This window comes from Geotrypetes seraphini, chromosome 8, assembly GCF_902459505.1.
Source record: "Geotrypetes seraphini chromosome 8, aGeoSer1.1, whole genome shotgun sequence".
Taxonomy (NCBI): domain Eukaryota; kingdom Metazoa; phylum Chordata; class Amphibia; order Gymnophiona; family Dermophiidae; genus Geotrypetes; species Geotrypetes seraphini.
Window position 1 is genome coordinate 115784905 of NC_047091.1, and position 22767 is coordinate 115807671.

Genomic DNA, 22767 nt, shown 5'->3' on the forward strand with positions numbered 1-22767 from the left:
GAGATCATGAGAGGAGCCGCCGCCGCATCTTTCAACTAAAAAATACAATACGGCAAGGCACGCAGGGAGCAGGGCAGACCGAAGCTCCGAATTGAACTGCCAGTTGGCCGGCTCCCTTGCTGGAGTTATTTTTCAGTTTACAGGTGCCGCAGCGGCTCCTGTCACGAGCCGCACCTGCTTCAGAGAAGACTTCCGATGCAGGCGGGGATCGTTAGAGGAGCCGCGGCGGCACCTTTAAACTGAAAAATAACTCTGGCAAGGGAGTCGGCCAGACAGTGGAAAGATTAGGGGGATGGAGAAATCCTGCTGCTGCACAGGGAAATGGAGGAGGAGGGAATGCTGTGGCTGCTGCACAGGGAAGTGGGGGGGAGGGGGAAAAATGCTGCTGAACAGGGAAATGGAGGGGGAGGGAATGCTGTGGCTGCTGCACAAGGAAGTGGGGGGAGGGGAAAAATGCTGCTGAACACAGAAATGGAGGGGAGGGAATGCTACGGCTGCTGCACAGGGAAGTGGGGATGGAAAAAAGTGCTGGTGCACAGGGAAATGGAGGGGGAGGGAATGCTACTTCAGCTTTTGCACAGGGAAGTAGGGGAGAGGGGAAAATGCTGCTACACAGGGAAATGGAGGGGGAGGGAATGCTGCTTCGGCTTCTGCACAGGGAAGTAGGGAGGGGGAAGGGAAAATAATGCTATTGCACAGAGAAATGGAGGGAGAGGCAATGCTGCAGCTGCACAGGGAAGTAGGGAGGGAGACAGAAAGAAAGGAAAAAAGACACAGGGGCAGGGAGAGAGACAGATAGCCAAAGGGGGCCAGGGAGTGAGACAGACAGAAAGAAAGACAGCCGGAGGGAGAGAGACAGAAAAAAAAGACAGGGATAGGGAGAGAGACAGAAAGAAAGATAGACATATATTCTAGCACCCGTTAATAGACTAGTAATGCAATATAAGCTATGCCATGTCCTGTTGCTTATAAATGTAACCAATAAGTAGATCATCTTTAGTCTAAATCCAATAGTCTATACTCACCACCATTACTAATGATCTTTTTGGTGGTTCCTTGTGAAATGAGATCACTTAGCCATGCTTCATATTTATTTTCATCTTTACATTTTATCATAAGTCCCTTTTTATAAGCATGTGACTGGGAAATATCAAGGAGCAATTAGCCCTATCAAGAAACTATCATCAAATAAATGATAAGATAATATAGATACATAGAATATATCCAAAATATTGGAATCTTAGCCACTAGGCAATGAAGAATATAAAAACTAAATATAGTTGATTTCTTGGAAAACTGCTAGTGTAGGGTTCTGTTAATTCCAAAAAAATCATAGCTGAAAACATTAATATCCAATATATGCTTTATGGATATGTAAAGAGTATTAGTTTTTAACTCCACATCCATGGCACCATACATCCGCATAGGTAGCAGACTAAGGGCTCCTTTTACAAAGGTGTGCTAGCGTTTTTAGCGTGCGCTAGCTGAAAAATTACCGCCTGCTTAAAAGGAGGCAGTAGTGGCTAGTGTGCACCGCAATTTAGCATGTGCTATTCCACGTGTTAAGGCCCTAACGCATCTTTGTAAAAGGAGCCCTAAGTATCATCTCATCATTCAGAATGACAACAAGTGGCGCTCATATTGTATTCCTGGTTGCAAAAATCTTCTGATAGGTGTTTTTGGCAATTATTTTGAAAGCAAACAAGCAGATGCTTCTATCATGTCAGGAGATCTCTCTTACAAATTATACTTTTTCCTGTGCACTGAGAACAGCTTTGTTTGGCTTTATGATGGATAACATTTTCCCCTCCCCTGTAGAATTTTACCCTTTTATTCCTTACATTCTTTGAATGGAAAATCAAAGTTAACAGCTCTCACAGGTTAAGTGTTGTGTACTGGGAAATGGCACTGACTTGACTTACCAACTAGAAGAGAAGAATATTTCAGTGTTGGTTCGAAGGGACATTTACCCCGACTCTCTTTCGGTTTTCCTTCCAACTGAAGACTGCTGTTGTTGACAGTCTGCGTGGAAATTTCATAATTCTCAAATCAGAAAAGCCCAACTGCTAACTTCCAGGAATCATCCCCCTTATTCTCTCCTCCCCACCAAGTGTCTCAGGTCAATGAATCTTCTGAACTTGTTTTATTTGGGAATTTGTAGAACATCTGAATAACAAATATACAGTTATAATAAATTTAACAAAATTTCTTTCACGAATCAATGGATGAGTATGTGCTGATGCTGGACTTGTGGCATTTAAGCTCTGATTCTCTAAAAGATGCCTAAAGTTGAGCGCCTAGATTGGCAAGCCTAGTAGATCTAGGCACCTAACAATTTTTTAATTGGCATAATCAGCACTGATAATTTAAAGCACCATTAAAAACCAATGAAAAAAAAAGTTTTAAAAATTAGCTAACCAGTAGGCAGTGGCACCTACAGCTTTGAGGTAGGCGCCTACACCAAGGCACCTACTGTCAAGTAGGCATGATTAAGGGCGGATATGGGGCAGAGTCTGGGCATGGATTGACTTAGGCGTACTCATTTAGATCAAAACACTCCCAAAACAAGTATTTTTAAAAAACTCATACCTAACCATCCTTCTGTGAGCACATTCTATATTTATTTAAAACTTTTTTATACCATTTGCAAAAAAAACTAAATGGTTTTACATCAATTAAAACATACATAATATAGAAACAAACCATATCATAAATCTACATAATGAAACAATTTCTTCTCTTCAAATGCCAACCAATAAATCGCAAGAAAACAATAGTAAACATGATAAAGCAGATTATTTTCTTCAAATGCTGACCAATAAATCACAAAAATACAGTAACAAACAGCTGAGTTTTTAACTGTTTCTGAAACTGATTTATACAAAGTCGCAATTGACCCATCACAGCATTCCACATTTTGACACCAGCAATACAGAAAGTCATCGATCTAGTGTCTGCATAATTTCCCTGCACCATTGGAATTAATAGCTTTTGATTTTCAAATCGTAAAGATCTATTAGGCTTATAGAGTGCCACAACTTGTCAAAAATACCATGGTGTTTGATGGTAATTAGTCTGATGGATGACAGAAACAACTTTATGTTGCACCCAAAATATAACTGGTAGCCAATGTAATTGCTTCAGAATTGGTGTAATATGTGCTATCCTGTCAATTTCCATTACTAACTTTGCTGAAACATTTTGTACCAATTATAATGCTACCCAAAACCCCCAAACCAGGCAACCCTGGCAAACATCTGGTATTAACACCCTCACAGAGGAAATAGCTGGACTTATAGAGGGAATTTTAAAACCCCTAGTGCACAAGACAAAGCTTCATACAAGACACCACAGACTTCCTGAACAAATTAAACAATATCAAGAAGCTACCACCTAATGTGCTGCTAGTCACAATGAATGTAAAATCACTATACAGCAACATCCCCCAGGCAGATGGCATTGCTGCATGTGATAAATTCCTAAAACATCTACCCTGGACCATCAATACTCACTGGAAGCTATTACAGCATTAATCAAATTCATTCTAACTCACATCAAGTTCCGTTTTAACAATTATATCTATCGGCAAATCACAGGCATTGCTATGGGCACCAGGATGGAACCACAATATGCTAACCTCTTCATGGCAGAATTGGAAGAGACATTTCTGAATACATAATCAGGCAAAACCCCAGATATACTATTGGTACATTGATGATATTTCTATGATTTGGACTGAGGGAGAAGAGACACTCAAACGGTTTTACAATTCTTTCAATACATACCATCCTACCGTACAATCCAATTAAAAATGGACTACTCCTCAGAGAAAGCCAACTTTCTAGACACCACTGTTTCCACCAACAATGGATATATTGTCATAGGGAAGACCCTGTGCCTGTGAAGAATAGTACAAAACCACTTATTCCTAGCGTCAGGCAAAGGAAAATAAAAACCACAAATGAAATAACACCACCAACACCTGAACCCAGAACCAAAAAAAGCAAGGGAAATTCTAACAGTGAGCAGCCTAATTCTCATTTGCATTCACCTAGAATTGGGTTAAGGAGTGAGGAACCAGTAGATCTGTGGATACTGTTCCTAGTGGTAATAGTTATCGGGTTACTCACAACATTCATGGGGAACCCAGTTTGAGGCAACACTGGGAACTTTCTAGTCACAACAATAACAGCAAATGGAGAAAGAGCAGTGAATTAAACAAAATCACAAAACTGCTCTTCATTTCTGAGAGGGAACAGAATCGCTTATAACTCCTGCAAATTCTCAAGTGGAGAAAAGGACCTCATTACATAGTAACACAGAAACCAAGTAGATGATGGCAGATAAAGACCCGAATGGTCCATCCAGTCTGCCCAACCTGATTCAATCTAAAAATTTGATGGGGTCTTTTTCTTCTTCTTCTTAGCTATTTCTGGGCAAGAATCCAAAGCTCTGCCTAGTACTATTCTTAGATTCCAACTACTGAAGTCTCGGTCAAAGCTCACTCCAGTCCATCTACACCATCCCAGCCATTGAAGCTCTCCCCAGCCCATCATCCACCAAACTGCCATATACAGACACAGACCGTGCAAGTCTGCCCAGATCTTCAATATTTACTATTATTTTCTGATTCTAGATCCTCTGTGTTCATCCCACATTTTTTTGAACTCTGTCACCATTTTCATCTCCATCACCTCTCTTGGGAATGCATTCCAGGCATCCACCACCCTCTCCTTAAAGAAGAATTTCCTTACATTGCTCTTAAGTCTACCATCCCTCAACCTCAAATTATGTTCTCTAGTTTTACCATTTTCCTTTCTCTGGAAAAGATTTTGTTCTTTCAAGTATTTGAACGTCTGAATCGTATCTCCCCTGTAACTCCTTTCCTCCAAGGCAGCGGTTCTCAACCTGTGGGTCATGACCCCTTTGGGGGTCAAATGACCCTTTCACAGGGGTCGCCTAAGACCATTGGAAAACACATATTTCCGATGGTCTTAGACAGTGTTCTTGAACCACCGGAACGTGGACTGGTGCCGGTGCGCAGAAATTTTCTGCCGGTCCATAGGGCCGGCACATTCATCGGGTCCAAGACAGCGTTCTTCAGCCACCGGTCCACGGTGCGATTAATGTGGTGTCTTCGGGCCAGCTCCCTGAGTGCTGCAGTGCACAAAGCCGTTGAAAAAGGCTCTTATGCGCAGCCTGCATCTAAACCAGAAGCCTTCTCTCTGACGTCGCAATGTCAGAGGGAAGGCTTCCAGATGAGGCGTGGAACATGCATGAGGAGCCGCTGCCTACAGCTTTGTGCAATGCAGCACTCAGGGAGCCGGCCTGAAGATGCTGCGTTGATTGCACAGTGGACCGGCCCAAAGATAACACTGGGGGGGGCAGGCCAGAAGGCAAGGCACATGGAGGGAGAGAGACAATAACGGTAGGGGAAATGCTTTTATTTTTTTTTATTTAGTGATTGATTTGTCTGTTCAGGAAGAAATGCATTTGTTTCTTTTGCTCTGGGATTGGACTGCTTGCAGAGTCTTGCATCTTAGGATTTGTTTGTAAATATTCGTACTTTTAGTTTTTGGTCCTGCATTTCCATGGGGTTATCTGTTTTCTGGTAGGAATGAATGTTAAAAAGTATACAGTGTGCTTTGTGTATTTTAATTTTGTGGTTAACTATTATGTGTTGTTAATACAATTATATTGTGTGTATATATGAAAAATGAATGGAAAAAATGGTGTTACAATTAGTACTATTATGGGGGGCGGGGTCTGGGGCGGAGACTGAGTGGAGAAGGGTACGACTTAGCCCAGTGTTCTTCAACTTCCGGTCCGTGGACCGGTGCCAGTCTACAAAATAATTATTTTATTTCTGCTGGTCCATTGGTGTCAAAAGGTTGAAGAACACTGGTCTTAGGAACCGAGAAAACCGCTCCTCTATCCATCTCCAGGCGGGTCTGCTCACATGCCCACATACATTTATTTGTAATTAGAAATAAATATTTCACAATATATAATTACATATTGTTTTTGTGATTAATCACTATGCTTTAATTATGTTCAATTTGTAACAATGAAAATACATCCTGCATATCAGATATTTATATTACGATTCATAACAGTAGCAAAATTACAGTTATGAAGAAGCAACGAAAATAATTTAATGGTCATAACATAAGGAACTGTATTAAAGGGTCGCGGCATTAATAATAATAAATAATAATAACTTTATTTTTCTATACCGCCATAGTCAGACGACTTCCAGGCGGTTCACATCGAAAGAAGGCTGGACATTCAGCGAATTATAAATGTGTGAGGGGAATGTTGCAGAAGAAAGGGGGGGTGGAGGGAAAGTAAGCGGGGTTGAGAGGGGAGGGGATGTGAGAGGGAGTTGGGATTGCCTGAGAGATTGTTTCGGGTTTGTAGGGGGAAAAGCGTGGTGAGCGAAGGTCGGTCTGTTTAGGTGATGAATTTGTCAAACAGAGTGGTTTTGATTGATTTTCAGAATGTGTTGTAGGTCTGTCTGGTTTTATTTATGTAGTTTCCCAGCCAGGATTGTTGTTTGCTAGCTTGGAACATGAAGGTTCTGTCAAAGAAGGATTTGTATTTGCAGCCAGTGATTTTAGGATAGGCGAAGATTGAGGAAGGTTGCGAACCACTGCTGTAAGGTATACATATTCAGGGCTTCCAGTCTCTCCTCATACATCTTTTGGCGCAAACCTCCTATCATTTTTGCCACCCTCCTCTGGACCACTTCAAGTCTTTTTCGCCAGATACGATCTCCAAAACTGAACACAATACTCCAAGTGAGGCCTCACCAACGACCTGTACAGGGGCATCAACACCTTTGTTCTTCTACTGGTTACGTCTCTCTTTATACAGTCCAGCATCCTTCTGGCAGCAGCTACCGCCTTGTCAAACTGTTTTTTTGCCTTTTGATCTTTGGAATCTATCACCCCAAGGTCCCTCTCCCCATCCGTGCATATCTAGCCTCTCAATTTAATTTTTATACCTCATTAAAAAACACTCATAATAAGTTTATGTTTATGTATCCTTCAGTTAAGAACTGTCGTTACAAGAAATTTTTGAACAGGACATTTGCCTTTCAACTAGGTAAACTGAACTCTTGGTTAAGCCTGCTTATTTGTCAAATGGATTCTTATAACGTTTTTAGAAAGTTTTTAAAAACACATTTGTTTGATAAGTTTGTTAAATAATATGTATTCTTTATCTTGTCATTCATTTTTATTAATTTGATGTACCTTTCACTGACTGTACAGTTCTTCTTTGATGTTAACCACCTGGAACTTTGTGGATGGGTGGTATACAAGAATAAATTTATTATATTATTTATTATTATTATCAGCCTCTCACCTCCCAGCATATACGGCTCCTTCCGATTATTAATCCCCAAATGCATTACTCTGTACTTCTTTGCATTGAATTTTAGTTGCCAGATATTAGACCATTCCTCTAACTTTTGTAGATCATTTTTTATGTTTTCCACTCCCTCCTCGGTGTCTACTCTGTTACAAATCTTGGTATCATCCGCAAAAAGGCAAACCTTTCCTTCTAACCCTTCAGCAATGTCACTCACAAACATATTGAACAGGATCGGCCCCAGCACCGAACCCTGAGGAACTCTACTACTCACCTTTCCTTCCTCCGAGTGACTTCCATTAACCATCACCCTCTGACGTCTGTCCGTCAACCAGTTTTTAATCCAATTCACCACTTTGGGTCCTAACTTCAGCCCTTCAAGTTTGTTCAAGAGCATCCTATGAGGAACCATGTCAAAGGCTTTGCTGAAATCTAAGTAAATTACATCTAGCATGTGTCCTCGATCCAGTTCTCTAGTCACACAATCAATGCTCCAAAGGAGCTAATACCATGCTGTGGTTGCCAGACTCACAAAGTATTGGCTAGTACAGCAAGTATATACCAGTCATAGGTCGAAAAACAGCAAACAGCATTTGATTTTTTTTCTTTTCAAACGGTTTCTCCTAATGGCTTGATTGCAGCCCTTGAATGGCGTGCATTTTTGTAACCCTGTCATTTATGGGGCGGGGGGGGGGGGGTGTTTCCAATTAGTCATTACATCAGTCGAGTACGTGTGACATAACTGAGCGTGATCCTTATAGGGAACATAGTTTGATTCCTTCTTTGCCATTCTTTTGCAATAATGCCAGAGCGGAGGATTGTTTATCTAATTTTCCCCTGATGATGTGATTGGCGAAACGGGGTATTCCCTTTGGGATTTGAAATATTGATACTTGGACTTTTTGGATATGAACACAGACTGAAATCAACGGAACAGCTCATGATAAATAGCCATTTTTTGTTCTTTGCTGTTTTTGGATGATTGTTTCTTCCATGTCCCGTTGATTTTACTACTCTGCAACCTGTTTTATGTGAGGACTATAAAACTACCCTAATAAGTGGAGTTTTTCCGACATATGTCTGGTATATACTTGCTGGACTAGCCAATACTTTGTGAGTCTGGCGACCACAGCATGGTGCTAGCTCCTTTGGAGCATTAATAAGGTCTTTTTCTCCACTTGAGAATTTGCAGGTGTTATAAGCAGAAGAAGAGCAGTTTTTGTGACTTTGTAACATTCTAGTCACTACATCAGCAGAAAACAGGGCACACCTGTAGCTCATTATCCTGAGGCTTATAAGAGCCAGCAGCAGAGCACACAAGGCAGGCAGCCACTGAACCAACCCAAGCTGGAGAGGAAACAGCGTCGTGAAGGAAGACCAGGTCCCAGGACAAGAAGCAGCATACCTCATCAGAATACACAGGTCAGATCTAATCCTATTGATACTGAAATGTTGGAAGATTTTCTGAGTGAAGATACTGAGAATAATGAGTACAGTGGAACCGCGGTTTGCAAGTGTTTTGAAAGACAAGCAAAACACTCAGCAAACTTTTGTCTCGCAAACCGAGCACTGCCCTGATAAACGAGCACTTACAGCTGCAGGAAGCGCCGCTTTAGGGGGATTCCTCTTCCATCCGCCAGCCAACCTTCCACGCCAGGTGCCTTCCGCATGTTGGAGAGTCTCTATCTGAGCCTATACATCCGAGTGCTGTCACACCTGCACGTTGCGTATGATTATGCACAACGTCAATCATCAACATTATGCATGATTATACATAACATGCAGGTGGGACGGCACTCGGCTGCGTGGGCTCTCATAGGCTCTCCAACATGTGGAAGGCACCCGGCGTGGAAGGCTGACCGGTGGAGGAATCCCCCTGAAGTGGCGCTGTGTGGACTCAGGGCTTCTTCAGCGGCTGGCAGATAGAAGAGGCATCCCCCCGAAGCGGCACTATGGGGTTCTCTAGCGGCTGGCAGACGGAGGTGGTGTTTCCTAGAGACCCAGCACCCGACAGGTATACACCCCTGGGCCACCCCACGCCACTTCCTCAGCACCTTTTGGGTTCTGGAATGAATTGTCAGCATTGCCATTATGGCCAATGGGGAAAGTTGCTTTGATATACGAGTACTTTGGATTACGAGCATGCTTCTGAAACGAATTATGCTCGTAAACCAAGGTACCACTGCATTTAGACCCTAAGGAAGTCATGGACTTTAGTGAGGGAAATGCTGAAACTGACCTATGTGAAATGGAAACTGATTTTTGTTTGAACTGAAGATATGCTGAGATTTTGCCATTTAGCAAACTTAAATGTTTGAAGCTGTTTGAAAGTCTGATAATAGGTTAATGGCTGTCCAAATAAACTCAAGTTTAGAAAGTTTACTTTAGAACCTTAAGGCCATGTGAAGGTTTTGCAAATTACTTTTGAAAGAACCTGTATTTTTTTCTAGGTTGTGGCAGTTTGCACTGCACAACACCTTCCATAATAGAGGAACTGGCAGTGATTTTTTTTTTCCTGGATTGTGGGTCCTATTGGGGAGGGATCACAATCATTGGTCACTATGGAAGGAGGTCCCTTTCTACCCTGGGCTCCACTGTCAAAAGAGCTCAGTGGCAAATCCAGTAAGAGTTTTTTGAATTGGGAAATGTTTGGCAAAGGAAATTGTAGTTCTAAGCTGTTGTAAGAGGCACTTTTGTCTAAAGGAGCTGAACTGCATAATAAGACCTGCCTTCGGGTAGGCATAGGCCTAAGGGAGGACGTATTTAAAAGCATTTTGAAACTGTATTTGTTTTTTCTTTTGAACCTTTTAGAAGTTTTGGGTTAAGCACTGATGAACTATAAAAGCCTGTTGTAACAAAGGGGAATCTATGCAAAAGTATTGAATCTTGTCTTATGGCTAAAAAGTGAAGAATCCATACAGGGCTTGTTCTGATCTGTTGCAATGATTATGCCCATGAAGGAATACAACTGAGTTTTCAACTAATCCAAATCAGGTGTTTTTATCATTTGATCCACCACTCCAGAGGGACAGCACAATTACTTACTGTAACAGGTGTTATCCAAGGACAGCAGGCAGATATTTTTACTGATGGATGACGTCACTGATGGAACCCTGGTACAGACCACTTCAAAAGTGCATCTCCACTTTAAGTGTTTAGAAAGTTCGTGATAGCCCGCACCATGCATGTGCAAATGCCTTCCCACCCGACATAGGCGCGTATTCCCTTCAGTTAAGATAATCCAGCTAAGAAGCCAACCTGGGGAGGTGTGTGGGTTGTGAGAATATCTACCTGCTGTCCATGGATAACACCGGTTACAGTAAGTAACTGTGCTTTATCCCAGGACAAGCAGGCAGCATATTCACACTGATGGGTGACCTCCAAGCTAACTAGGATGTGATGGTAGGAGAGTTGGCCTTTAGGAGAATAAATTTTGTAATACAGATTGGCCAAAGTGCCCAACCTGTCTGGAGAAAGACTCCAGAAAATAGTGAGAAGTGAATGTATAAACTGAGGACCAGGTAGCAGCTTTACAAATTTCCTCAATAGGAGTAGATCTAAGAAAAGCTACAGAAACTGCCTTAGCTTGGATTTTGTGGGCTGTGACACGACTCTCCAGTGGCAGTCCAGTCTGAGCATAGCAGAACGATATACAGGCAGCCAGCCAGTTAGAAATTGTTCGTTTGGAAACAGGAAGTCCCAACTTGTCAGGATCAAATGAGACGAAGAGTTGTGGAGAAGTACGATGAGGCTTTGTCCTGTCGATGTAAAAGGCCAAAGCACGTTTACAGTTCAGAGTGTGCAATGCGGTTTCTCCTTCATGAGAATGAGGCTTAGTGAAAAACATTGGCAAAACAATCGACCGATTGAGATGAAACTCCGTGACAACTTTCGGAAGAAACTTTGGGTGAGTACGCAGAACCACTTTGTCACGGTGGAAAACTGTGAAAGGTGGATCTGCCACCAAGGCTTGTAAATCACTGACCCTCCTTGCGGAGGTAAGGGCAAAGAGAAAGATCACTTTCCAGGTGAGAAACTTGAGATGAGCTGATGCCATTGGTTCAAATAGTGGCTTCATCAACCTGGAAAGAGCTACGTTAAGGTCCCAGCTACAGGAGGAGGTTTGAGAGGTGGTTTCACATTAAAAAGTCCTTTCTTGAATCTGGAGACCAAAGGATGAGCAGTAAGAGGTTTTCCCTCAACTGGCATGTGAAAAGCCATAATAGCACTGAGATGAACTCTGATGGATGTTGATTTGAGTCCAGAGTCAGACAGAGAAAGTAGATAATCCAACACCAACTCTACTGACAAGGAAGTTGGATCGTGATGATGAAAGAGACACCAGAAAGAAAACCTAGTCCACTTTTGTTGATAACATTGTTGAGTGGCGGGCTCCCTGGAGGCGTTAATAATATTGCATACAGGCTGAGAGAGATGTAAAGTAGATGGATTCAGCCTGAGAGAAACCAAGCTGTCAGGTGTAACGATTGAAGGTTGGGATGTAGAAGATATCCTTGATTCTGAGTAAGCAGAGTTAGAAAGATTGGCAAAGGAATTGGCTCCCTGGTGCTGAGTTGAAGTAGAAGGGAGAACCAATGTTGCCTGGGCCACCGAAGAGCAATGAGAATTATGGTGGCTGACTCTCATTTGAGTTTGAAAAGAATCTTCAACATGAAAGGAGTTGGATGGTATGCACACAGAAACAGGCAAGTCCAATCCAACAGAAATGCATCAGCCTCCAGACAGTGAGGAGAGTAGAATCTGGAGCAAACTGGAGCTAATTTTATTTTTTTTAGTCCCTCCAGACCGGCACAGAAATAGATGGTTTATGCTTCTCTGCCAGCAGGTGGAGACTGAGACACTAACTTTTGGCTACAGTGCAAGTGGGGGCTACAGTACAAGTGGGCTATGCAGTCCCTATTACAATTAGTCTTAATGAACAGTCAAGCAGAAAACAAGGCTGAAAACCAATAACATCTCAACTCCCCACTTACAAGGAGAATACAAAGGGAAAACACTGTTGGATACTGATTAGAACAAGAGCCTTTCAGAAATGCCCCACAGTTCGCCAGCTAAAGCAGCCAAACCAAATGCCGCTGCTCTTTAAACTCCGCGAACAACCAAAACAACTAATTCCCGCAGATAAACACGTACTCATCGTGAAAACACCGAACAAAATCACAGGGTGGGGTCTGTGCCAGTCTGGAGGGACTAAAAGAAAGAAAATTAGCAGCTAAGAACCTAATTTCTCATTCTTTAGAGTCCCTCCAGACCGGCACAGAAATGGATGGGACATACCAAAACAGTAGCTATCATGGGTAGGACCCCTGAAGGGCCACCACAAGAACACAAGACCAAACCTGAAGAATAAGCTCCTGCAGCTCTTCCTGGTGAAAAATGCGCACCACCAACGCATCCTCACCAGTCAGCATCTCTGAAAAACATGTCCACCTCATTCGCTCCCCCAAGACCCACGACCACTTGGACAAAGGCGGGGGGACTGGGAAGGAGCCATCACTGAGGGGGGTCAAACAGGGGTAGACATGGAAGGCAAAAGCCCCCCTGAAAAACCAGAGACCCCCAGCTGCGCCATGTTCCTGTAATTTCTCTAGTGTCCACTGGGGGAGCCCAAGAGAGCCCCAAGTGAATGCAGGCTCAGTTAGGGCAGGGCGTGGCTCCTCACATGAAAAGCCTGCAGACTTCTCTAGGCTTTTAGAGAAGTTAGGGAGGAGGAACAAGCCTTTCTCCCCTGAAGAGGTTTCCAGCTCCAAGCAGGGTAATGGCCCAGTCCCCATAGAGGTAGAGGAGGATTGGCTCCTCTATGGACTTGGCAGCAACTTCCCCAGAGGAACAAATGGAAGTGGAGGAAGAACTGATTTCTGCAGGTCTGTGTCAAGAGCTGGAAAGTATGGACGCAAGTGTGGTGACAAAGCACTACTGAAAACATTGCTGTATGTGGTTTTCTGAGTGGGACTCTGTGGAATATCCATATTTTGCTGCTGTTCTTCTTTTTATTTATTTATTCACTTTTCTATACTGTTCTCCCAGGGGAGCTCAGAACGGTTTTATATGATTTTATTCAGGTACTCAAGCATTTTTCCCTGTCTGTCCCGGTGGGCTCACAATCTATCTAATGTATCTGGGGCAATGAGGGGATTAAGTGACTTGCCCAGGGTCATAAGGAGCAGTGTGGATTTGAACCCACAACCTCAGGGTGCTGAGGCTGTAGCTTTAATCACTGCACCATACACTTTCTTTTTGGGCTACCTGAGCTGGACTGTTTGTGGAAACATGGTCCAGTTCCCTATGTTTGAAAACCCCAATTGATTTGGGGCTTTGTATGGGGTGGGGCATTAGTCGGTGTCCTGAAGAAAAGAACTATGTGGGTTTTTTCCTTATGATTTGTGAACTGCTATTTGCTGACTGAAAGGGTTGCTTTTTTACCTTGCAGTAAGAACTGGTTAAGAAGCTGGGTCTTGCCTTAATGAGGGAGAAGTTTTCCACTATCAGGGTGGGCATTTTGGAAGCTGTTTATTGAGCTATAACTTAAAGCAAACCTAAGGCAATTCTCCCGGCCCCAGCACTGTTTTTTTCTTTAGCTGGAGGCTTCTGTGTTTAAGTTGGTTTTGAAGTACCTAGACTGCTAAAGCTTATGAAGCACTTACCTGGAACCTGCAGGAAGCAGGCTGGATGGAAAGAACTTTAAAAAAACAAAAACAAAAAACTGTTTGTTAAAAAAAAGCACAGGTTTTCTGTCTGCTGGGGAAATCCTGAAAGCTACCTAGAATTTTACCTGATGTTTGTCTTACGTTACTGGAGGCAACAAAAAGGCAGTATAGTCAATAGGTTCTAAGAGTGGTATTAGGGCCGTGCTGAGTGAACTTATTATTATTATCATTCTTGATTCTGTTGTATTCATATCTTGTGCTTACTTAGAGGGTGTATTCACCCAGTTCACTCAGCACGGCCCCAATACCACTCTTAGAACCTATTGACTATACTGCCTTTTTGTTGCCTCTTGCTAAGTTCCTTTGGCAGTTTTTTGTGTTGGAGTCTCTGTTTGTGTTACGTTACTGGAGTGCATGAAGGTGCTCTGGCACATTCTGAACATTAAAATTATTTTTGAAACTTACTGAAAGTGAGCATTTTTGTGGTTTTTGCTTTTATTTTTCCTTAAACCCTGCAGGGCTATCTCCTTACTGAGAAGCGTGCCTAGGTCAGTTTTTGCTGTGGCCACCATGGGTGCTGTGGACCTGTTCCTTGGAACCTCAGTGGCTACAATGGCTAAAACAAAATCAAGGGTAAACCTTCCTGGCGGTAAAGAAGCACTCGCTGCAGAAGCAGAATGCACATTTAAAACCTGTTCCTGACTCTAAGATAGGAGGAAGGTCACTTAAGGCCATAGGCAAAATGGTGGAGCTTCTTGCCAAAACCGGTGAAAAAACTGCCAAACAAAACCTCCCCCGAGGCCTGCAGTGGCAAAGAGGACTGAACAGACCCAGCCACTAAAGCAGGCAAGCCAGCAGTAGCGATTAAGGGAATCCCCAGCACTATCGATGGTAAAGGAAACCTTATTTCCCTGACCGTCGGTGGCTAGTGAAATCCCTGTGTGGGCGGTAGGGGAAGCCTGGGCTTCCCTACTGCCTGCTGCCAATGAGCAGTGCATGCATGAAAGGGAACCCTGCTCACCAGCACCCAAAGCCAATGATGATTCCCTTTTGCGATGGCCAGTGTACTTCATGCACACACCGGCCATATCAACCACAAGCCTGAAACACAATGAGCACTTTTTAAGTTTCTGAAAAGTACTCATTGCGAAAACCGCTACAAGGGAAAATAAAGTGCCAGTTAGCAATAACAATCAATTAACCTTAATTGAAGGCTTCCCTTTCAGACTGGCACTGCCTCAAGATTTTTTTTTTTTTCAATATAACTTTAATTTAAATAGAACAGACCCCACTGGCTCTCAAAGCTAGATGCCTTGTTTGAAATTTGGTGGCAAGGCTTACAGCTGAGGCACCTCTAATGTAAAAATTTGGGGGAGGTGGGGAATATGGGGGGAGAGACTCAACCAGTTGTATGTGGCACCCCCGAGGTCGGACAGACCCCCAAAAGGGTTCCGCAAGCTCTATCCGGCACCACAACCAGGGACCAGAAGGTCACTAAGCAAAATCTAACAGCCTTACACTAAACCAGGGAAAGACTGCACAGGCTTACCCCCTCTACTTGCTGGAGACTGAGAACAGACTGATTGTACTTGGGACTGCACAACCCACTTGTACTACAGTCAAAAGTTAGAGACTCAGTCTCCAACTGCTGGTAGAGGTGCATTATAACCCATCAGTTCTGTGCCGGTCTGAAGGATCGATAAAGCAGTTACTTACTGTAACAGGTGTTATCCAGAGACAACAGGCAGATATTCTCACACATGGGTGACGTCACCGATGGAGCCCTGGTACGGACACTTGAAAAGTGAATCACAACTTTAAGTTTTAGAAAGTTTGCGATCAGCCCATACCGCACATGTGCAAGTGCCTTCCCGCCCGACGTAGGCACGCGGTTCCTCAGTTAAGATAAGCCAGCTAAGAAGCAAACCAGGGGAGGTGGGTGGGTTGTGAGAATATCTGCCTGCTGTCCCTGGATAACACCTGTTACGGTAAGTAACTATGCTTTATCCCAGGACAAGCAGGCAGCATATTCTCACACATGGGTGACCTCCAAGCTAACTAGAAAGGGATGGTGAGAGAGTTGGCCTTTAAGAAAATAAGTAACTGTGCTTTATCCCAGGACAAGCAGGCAGCATATTCACACTGATGGGTGACCTCCAAGCTAACTAGGATGTGATGGTGGGAGAGTTGGCCTTTAGGAGAATAAATTTTATAATACAGATTGGTCAAAGTGCCCATCTTGTCTGGAGAAAGACTCCAGACAATAATGTGAGGTGAATGTATGAACTGAGGACCAGGTGGCAGCTTAACAGATTTCCTCAATTGGAGTAGATCTAAAGAAAGCTACAGAAGCTGCCATAGCTTGGACTTTGTGAGCTGTGACATGACTCTCCAGGTGCAATCCAGTCTGAGCATAGCAGAATGATATACAGGCTGCTACCCAGTTGGAAATCGTTCTCTTGGAAACAGGATGCCCCAACTTGTTAGGATCAAATGAGATAAAAAGTTGGGGAGATGTTCTATGTGGCTTTCTCCTGTCGATGTAATAGTCCAAAGGACATTTACAGTTTAAAGTATGCAACGCCATTTCTCCAGCATGAGAATGAGGCTTAGGGAAAAAAACTGGGAGAACAATCGACTGATTGAGATGAAACTCCATGACCACTTTTGGTAGAAACTTAGGATTTGTGCTTAGAACCACTTTATCATGGTGGAAAACTGTGAAGGGTGGATCTGCAACTCACTGACCCTCCTGGCAGAAGAGAGCAAGATAAGAAAAACAACTTTCCAGATAAGAAACTTAAGATGAGCTGACGCTATTAGTTCAAATAGTGGCTTCATAAGAACATAAGAATTTCCACTGCTGGGTCAGATCAGTGGTCCATCCTGCCCTCAGGTCAAAGACCAGTGCTCTAAATGAGTCCAGCCTCACCTGCGTACATTCCAGTTTAGCAGGAACTTGTCCAACTTTGTTTTGAAACCCTGAAGTGTGTTTTCCCCTATAACAGATTCTGGAAGAGAGTTCCAGTTTTCCACAACTCTCTGGGTGAAGAAGAATTTCCTTATGTTTGTACGGAATATATCCCCTTTCAACTTTAGAGAGTGCCCTCTCGTTCTCCCTACCTTGGAAAGGGTGAACAGTCTGTCTTTATCTACTAAGTCTATCCCCTTCAGTACCTTGAATGTTTCGATCATGCCCCCTCTCAAGCTCCTCTGTTCAAGGGAGAAGAGGCCCAGTTTCTCTAATCTTTCGCTGTACGACAGTTCTATTCCCTTCAGTATTTTGAACATTTCGATCAAGTCCCCTCTCATTCTCCTCTTTTCAAGGGAGAAGAGGCCCAGTTTCTTCAATCTCTCACTGTATGGCAACTCCTCCAGCCCCTTAACCATTTTTGTCGCTCTTCTTGGACCCTTTCGAGTAGTACTGTGACCTTCTTCATGTACGGCGACCAGTGCTGGACGCAGTATTCCAGGTGAGGGCGCACCATGGCCCGGTACAGCGGCATGATAACCCTCTTTGATCTGTTCGTGATCCCCTTTTTAATCATTCCTAGCATTCTCTTCACCCTTTTTGCTGCCACCGCACATTGCCGCACATTGATCGACATGTCGATCAGAACTCCCAAGTCTCTTTCCTGGAAAGAACTACATTAAGGTTCCCAGACTACAGGAGGAGGTTTTAGAGGTGGTTTCACATTGAAAAGTCCTTTCATGAATCTGGAGACCAAAAGATGAGCAGTAAGAGGTTTTTCCCTCTACTTGCATGTGAAAAGCCATAATAGCACTGAGATGGACTCTGATAGATGTAGATTTGTTCCAGAGTCAGACAGATGAAGAAGATAATCCAACACTGACAAGGAAGTAGGATCGTGATGATGAAGAAGGCACCAGGAAGAAAACTGAGTCCACTTTTGTTGATAACATTGTTGAGTGGCCGGTTTCCTGGAGGTGTCAATAATATTACATACAGGCTGAGAGATGTAAGTCAGATGAATTCAGTCCGAGAGAAACCAAGCTGTCAGGTGTAATGAGTGCAGGTTGGGATGTAGAAGAGATCCCTGATACTGCGTAAGCAGAGTAGGAAAAATCTGCAGAGGAATTGGCTCCCTGGAGTTGAGTTGAAGTAGAAGAGAGAACTAATGTTGCCTGGGCCACCGAGGAGCAATGAGAATCATTGTGGCTGACTCTCATCTGAGTTTGAACAGAGTTTTGAGTATGAGAGGAGTGAGCGAAAACACGTAGAGAAACATGTTCGTCCAGTCCAGGAGAAAGGCATATGCTTCCAGTTGATAAGGAGAATATAATCTGGAGCAGAACTGGGGCAGCTTGTGATTGAGGGGAGCTGTAAATAAGTCCACTTGTGGAGTGTCCCATTGAGCAAAGATTGGATGAAGAGCTGCAGAGTTGAGTGTCCATTTGTGAGGCTGAAGAATTCTGCTGAGGTTGTCTGCTAAGGAATTCTTCTCCCCTTGAATGTAGACAGCCTTTAAGAAAAGATTGTGAGCTGTTGCCCTAAGCCAGATTTTCTGTGCTTCCTGGCATAGGAGAAGAGAGCCCGTACCTCCTTGCTATGTAGTACATTGCTACTTGGTTAGGTGTGGAGGAGGACTTGAGGGCACAGAAGATGTTGAAAAGCCTTGAGGGCATAATACATCGCTCTGAGTTCTAGGAAATTGATGTGAAACTTCCACTCTCTGGTGGACCAATAACTCTGAGTTTGAAGGCCATCCATATGTGCTCCCCAAGCTTAAGGAGATATGTCTGTCGTGATCACCTTAAGATGAGGAGGCAAGTGGAACAGGAGACCTCTGGATAGATTGGAGGTCATCCACCATTGAAGCGACTACAGAAGAGATGATGTGACAGAGATATGCTGTGATAGCCGATCTGTCGACTGAGACCATTGGGAAGCTAGGGTCCACTGAGGAGTGTGAAGATGGAGCCTTGCTAGTGGTGTCACATACAATGTGGAAACCATGTGTTCAAGGAGAACCATCATGCGTCTCGCAGATATGGTTTGAACAGAGAACATCTGTTGGCAGAGGCTGAAGAGAGCATGAAGTCGATCTGAAGGGAGAAATGCTCTTATGAGAACAGTATCTAGAATAGCCCCAATGAATTGAATGCATTAAGACGGAATGAGGTTGGATTTGGGGAAATTGGCTTTGAATCCCAAAGCTTGAAGAAAGGCGATGGTCTGAGATGTTGCCAGAGCTACGTCATGGGTCGTAGAAGGTTTGATCAACCAGTCATCCAGGTAAGGAAAGACTTGAAGACCATCGGATTGAAGAGATGCGTCCACTACAATCAGGCACTTTGTGAAGACCCTGGGAGAAGATGGCAGGCCGAAGGGAAGAACTTTGTAATGATAGTGACGTGATTCACTTGGGAAGCTCGAAGAATTGGAATACGAGTATAGGCTTCCTTGAGATCCAGAGAGCATAGACAATCATTCTGATCCAGCAGAGGATAAAGCAGAGCGAGAGAGAGCATTCAGAATTTCTCCTTGACAAGAAATTTGTTGAGATCTCTGAGATCCAGAATGGGTCGCAGTCCTCCCATCTTTTTGGGAATCAAGAAGTAACGGGAGTAGAATCCCTGATGTTGTTGAGAGAGATGAACCTCCTCAATGGCATTTAGGAGGAAGAGGGATTGAATCTCCTGAAGGAGAAGAGAGGACTGTGCAGGATCTGAAATACTCTCTCTTGGAGGATGATCCGGAGGCAGAGTATGAAAATGGAGAGCATACCCCTGTCAAATGATGTCTAGAATCCAGAGATCTGTGGTGATGAGCTTCCAATGACTGATGAAATGCTGAAGTCGCCCTCCAATCGACTGTGGGAAAAGTTGGAGAATAGGAATGGTGGCTATGCTCCTGAGGAACACGTCAAAAAGGCTGTGTAGGTTTTTGCTGAGCCTGCTGCTGTTTAGGTTGTTGACATGGTTATTGCTTCTGTTTCCTAGGTTGAGCAGGAGTAGGAGGAGCAGGTTTAGCAGTATACCTGCGTTGATACGAAGAAGTCGGTCGGAAAGCTCTAGGAGGTGGAGGCTTCTTTTTCAGCTTGACCAACAGGTCTCATGGGCAGATAGCTTCTGAGTGGTCATGTCCATAGATGGACCAAAGAGCTCATCCCCTAGGCAGGGTGCATTGGCTAACCGATCCTGATGATTAACATCAAGCTCAGAAACGCGAAGCCATGCCAAGCGCCTCATAGCTACTGACATAGCCACTGCACGTAAAGTGAGTTCAAAGGTGTCATACGTGGTGCGGACCATATATTTCCGCAGTTGGAAAGCAGAAGCAATAAGTTGTTAAAAAGCTGAAGACTTGCGTGATGGAATTAGAGAATGACACGGTGACAAAATTCATCACCGTTCCTGTCTCCGCGGATAACCAAGGGAAATAATCCCATGTCATTTTTTAGTGTCTATTGTCAGCATAGCTATTGCTAGCATTCAGCATTTTCAGTTGGCATAACTAATGTCAGCGAAGGCCTAAGGGAAATTATATCAATCTCACTCTGGAATGTAGATGCAAATAGATCCTGAATGCTTATTCACAGAAAGCATCCAGGAAGACGGTTTCAAGTAGCCCTGATTAAATCATGATTAACTAAAAGGTGTTAATGTGTTAATGTCTGATTAAGAGGGTGCTTAGGACAATGGGTCCAGGTGCACAGATAACTAAAGTTAATTAGAAACTATTGTCAGAGACATACTGGAAATACATATATGACTACAGCCTATTTTTCTCCTGTCTACGAAGGAGGGGGGAAGTTTAACTTCTATTGAAGCTCAATAGATTCTATATTTAGAATCAGCTTCCAAGCTATAAAAGCCTCCTCTCTGCAACACACATGGATCTCTTTCTCTGTCTATCTCTCTGTCTATCCTTCTCTTTATCTATGGAACCCGAAACTTAGACCATCACCCCATACCCCTTTCTCTCTCTCTGGCTCTCCTTAGAACTTCAAACTCTCTGTCTCTTTGCCTCTGAACTCTGTAAGGCAGGGAAACTGCTTTGCTCTCTACTTAATTGTAATGCTTAATTGTAATGCTTATAAATATTGCTTTTCTGTAAGCCTATTTCTATAATATATTCTTTATACAATCACCTCTGGCTGCGTTTCTTATTGAATTCTACACCTGGTGAATCTTCTGTGAGGGAACTGAATCTGGGACCTGGCGTGTGTAAGGGCGCCTCTCACGTAATCCCACCAACCATACATTGTGGGGCCACTAACAATCCTTACATTTATTTCATCCTCTGTCCTTCTACACCAGCTTTCTTCAGAGCAAAGCTTGCAGGTCAGTGGTTGTGGCCATTCATACTCTGATTCTTCCCTCTCTCTTTAAAGAATGACATGAAGATGGTTTCCCGCGGTTAACCGCGGGGACGGGAACGGTGATGAATTTTGTCACCGTGTCATTCTCTAGATGGAATGAACTTCTGAAAAGCTGAAAATTTTTTTATCAGACGTTTCAAATAAAATCAGAAATGAAAATTATAATTTCCAGCTCGGTTGGCCAACATGGAATTTTGATAGAGGCGTTTGCCAAATTTGTCCATGTCTATGCCAGGAGGGACAGAGGCATAGACACTAGCTCCTGTAGATTTCTTTAAGGTGGATTCCACCACTAAAGATTCATGAAGGAGTTGAGGCTTTGCAAAGCCTAGGAGAGGAACCACTCTATATAGGGAGTCCAACTTTTTAGGAGCCATGGGAACAGAGAGAGGCGTTTCCAAATTCTTATAGAAAGTCTCTCTCAAGATATCATGTAGCGGAAATTTTAGCAGATCCTTAGGTGGCTGGTCATAATCTAAGGCCTCCAGGAACTGCTTAGAATATTTACAGTCCACTTCCAGAGGGATGGAAAGCTCTTCAGACATTTGGTGCAGAAATATGGAAAAAGAAGACCACTCCAAAGTAGGACCTCATGGAGATTTTTGAGGCGAGACTGAAGCTGAAGAATCCTCACCCTCAGAAGAGAGTTGCTCCTGTTCTGAGTCCCCAAACAAATCAGAGTCATGAATGGAAAGGGGATGGTGTCGAAGACCCTAATCCAAAGGCTCCAGATGCTTGGTCTTACTAGTGGCCTTTTGGGACCACACCAGTGTCGTCTCCCTGGATGTCTGTGTCAAGGACGACTGGTACTGTGGAGTGGGTGGTCTCCGCACCAGTGGAGCATCCATTAGAGGTGCGGTCGGCGTCGCTATCTGCTCAGAATGAACTGCCTAGAGAGCCAATGTCGACTTGGCCTGTACAGTCTGAACTGATGCGGCCATAAGTTTAGACAGCACCAGCATTTGGAAATGCTCACCCAATTCCTCCCTAAGCAATTTATCAATTTTTTGCTTAAGGGAGAGCACCGGTACCGCTCGCTTTTCACCGGTATCTCTGGTGTAGCACTCTGGTCCAGTGAGAAGCCAATGTCGCGGCACTCACCAATGTCAGGACCGGGTGCTTATGGGACTTTTTCAAGGTCAACATGATTCGACTCAATGCCATTTTGACCTGAGTCCCAGATAGGGTAGGGGAAGGCTTCTTAGCCAGCTTACCCACAGGAGGTTGCGACACTGGAGATGTTTCTGCCGGTGTCGTCTTGATCGGCGCCATCGGTAATGATGTCAGCTCCCCTTCCATAGCGACACTGAACAGAAGTTTTTATTGAAGAAGGCGATTTTCAAAGTCCTCTTCTTAAGAGAAGAACACCGGGTACAGGT

At 43.7% G+C, this 22767-nt stretch overlaps 1 protein-coding gene across 1 annotated transcript in view; it reads right to left on the minus strand.

Annotated features, from left to right (window-relative positions):
* LOC117365506 (semaphorin-4E-like) overlaps nucleotides 1-22767 on the minus strand; it is a 142585-nt gene that overhangs the window by 34986 nt on the left and 84832 nt on the right. The window contains exon 5 of the mRNA XM_033955983.1: nucleotides 1923-2022. Within this exon, the coding sequence (XP_033811874.1) occupies nucleotides 1923-2022 (100 nt within the window). The remainder of the gene's footprint in view (nucleotides 1-1922; nucleotides 2023-22767) is intronic.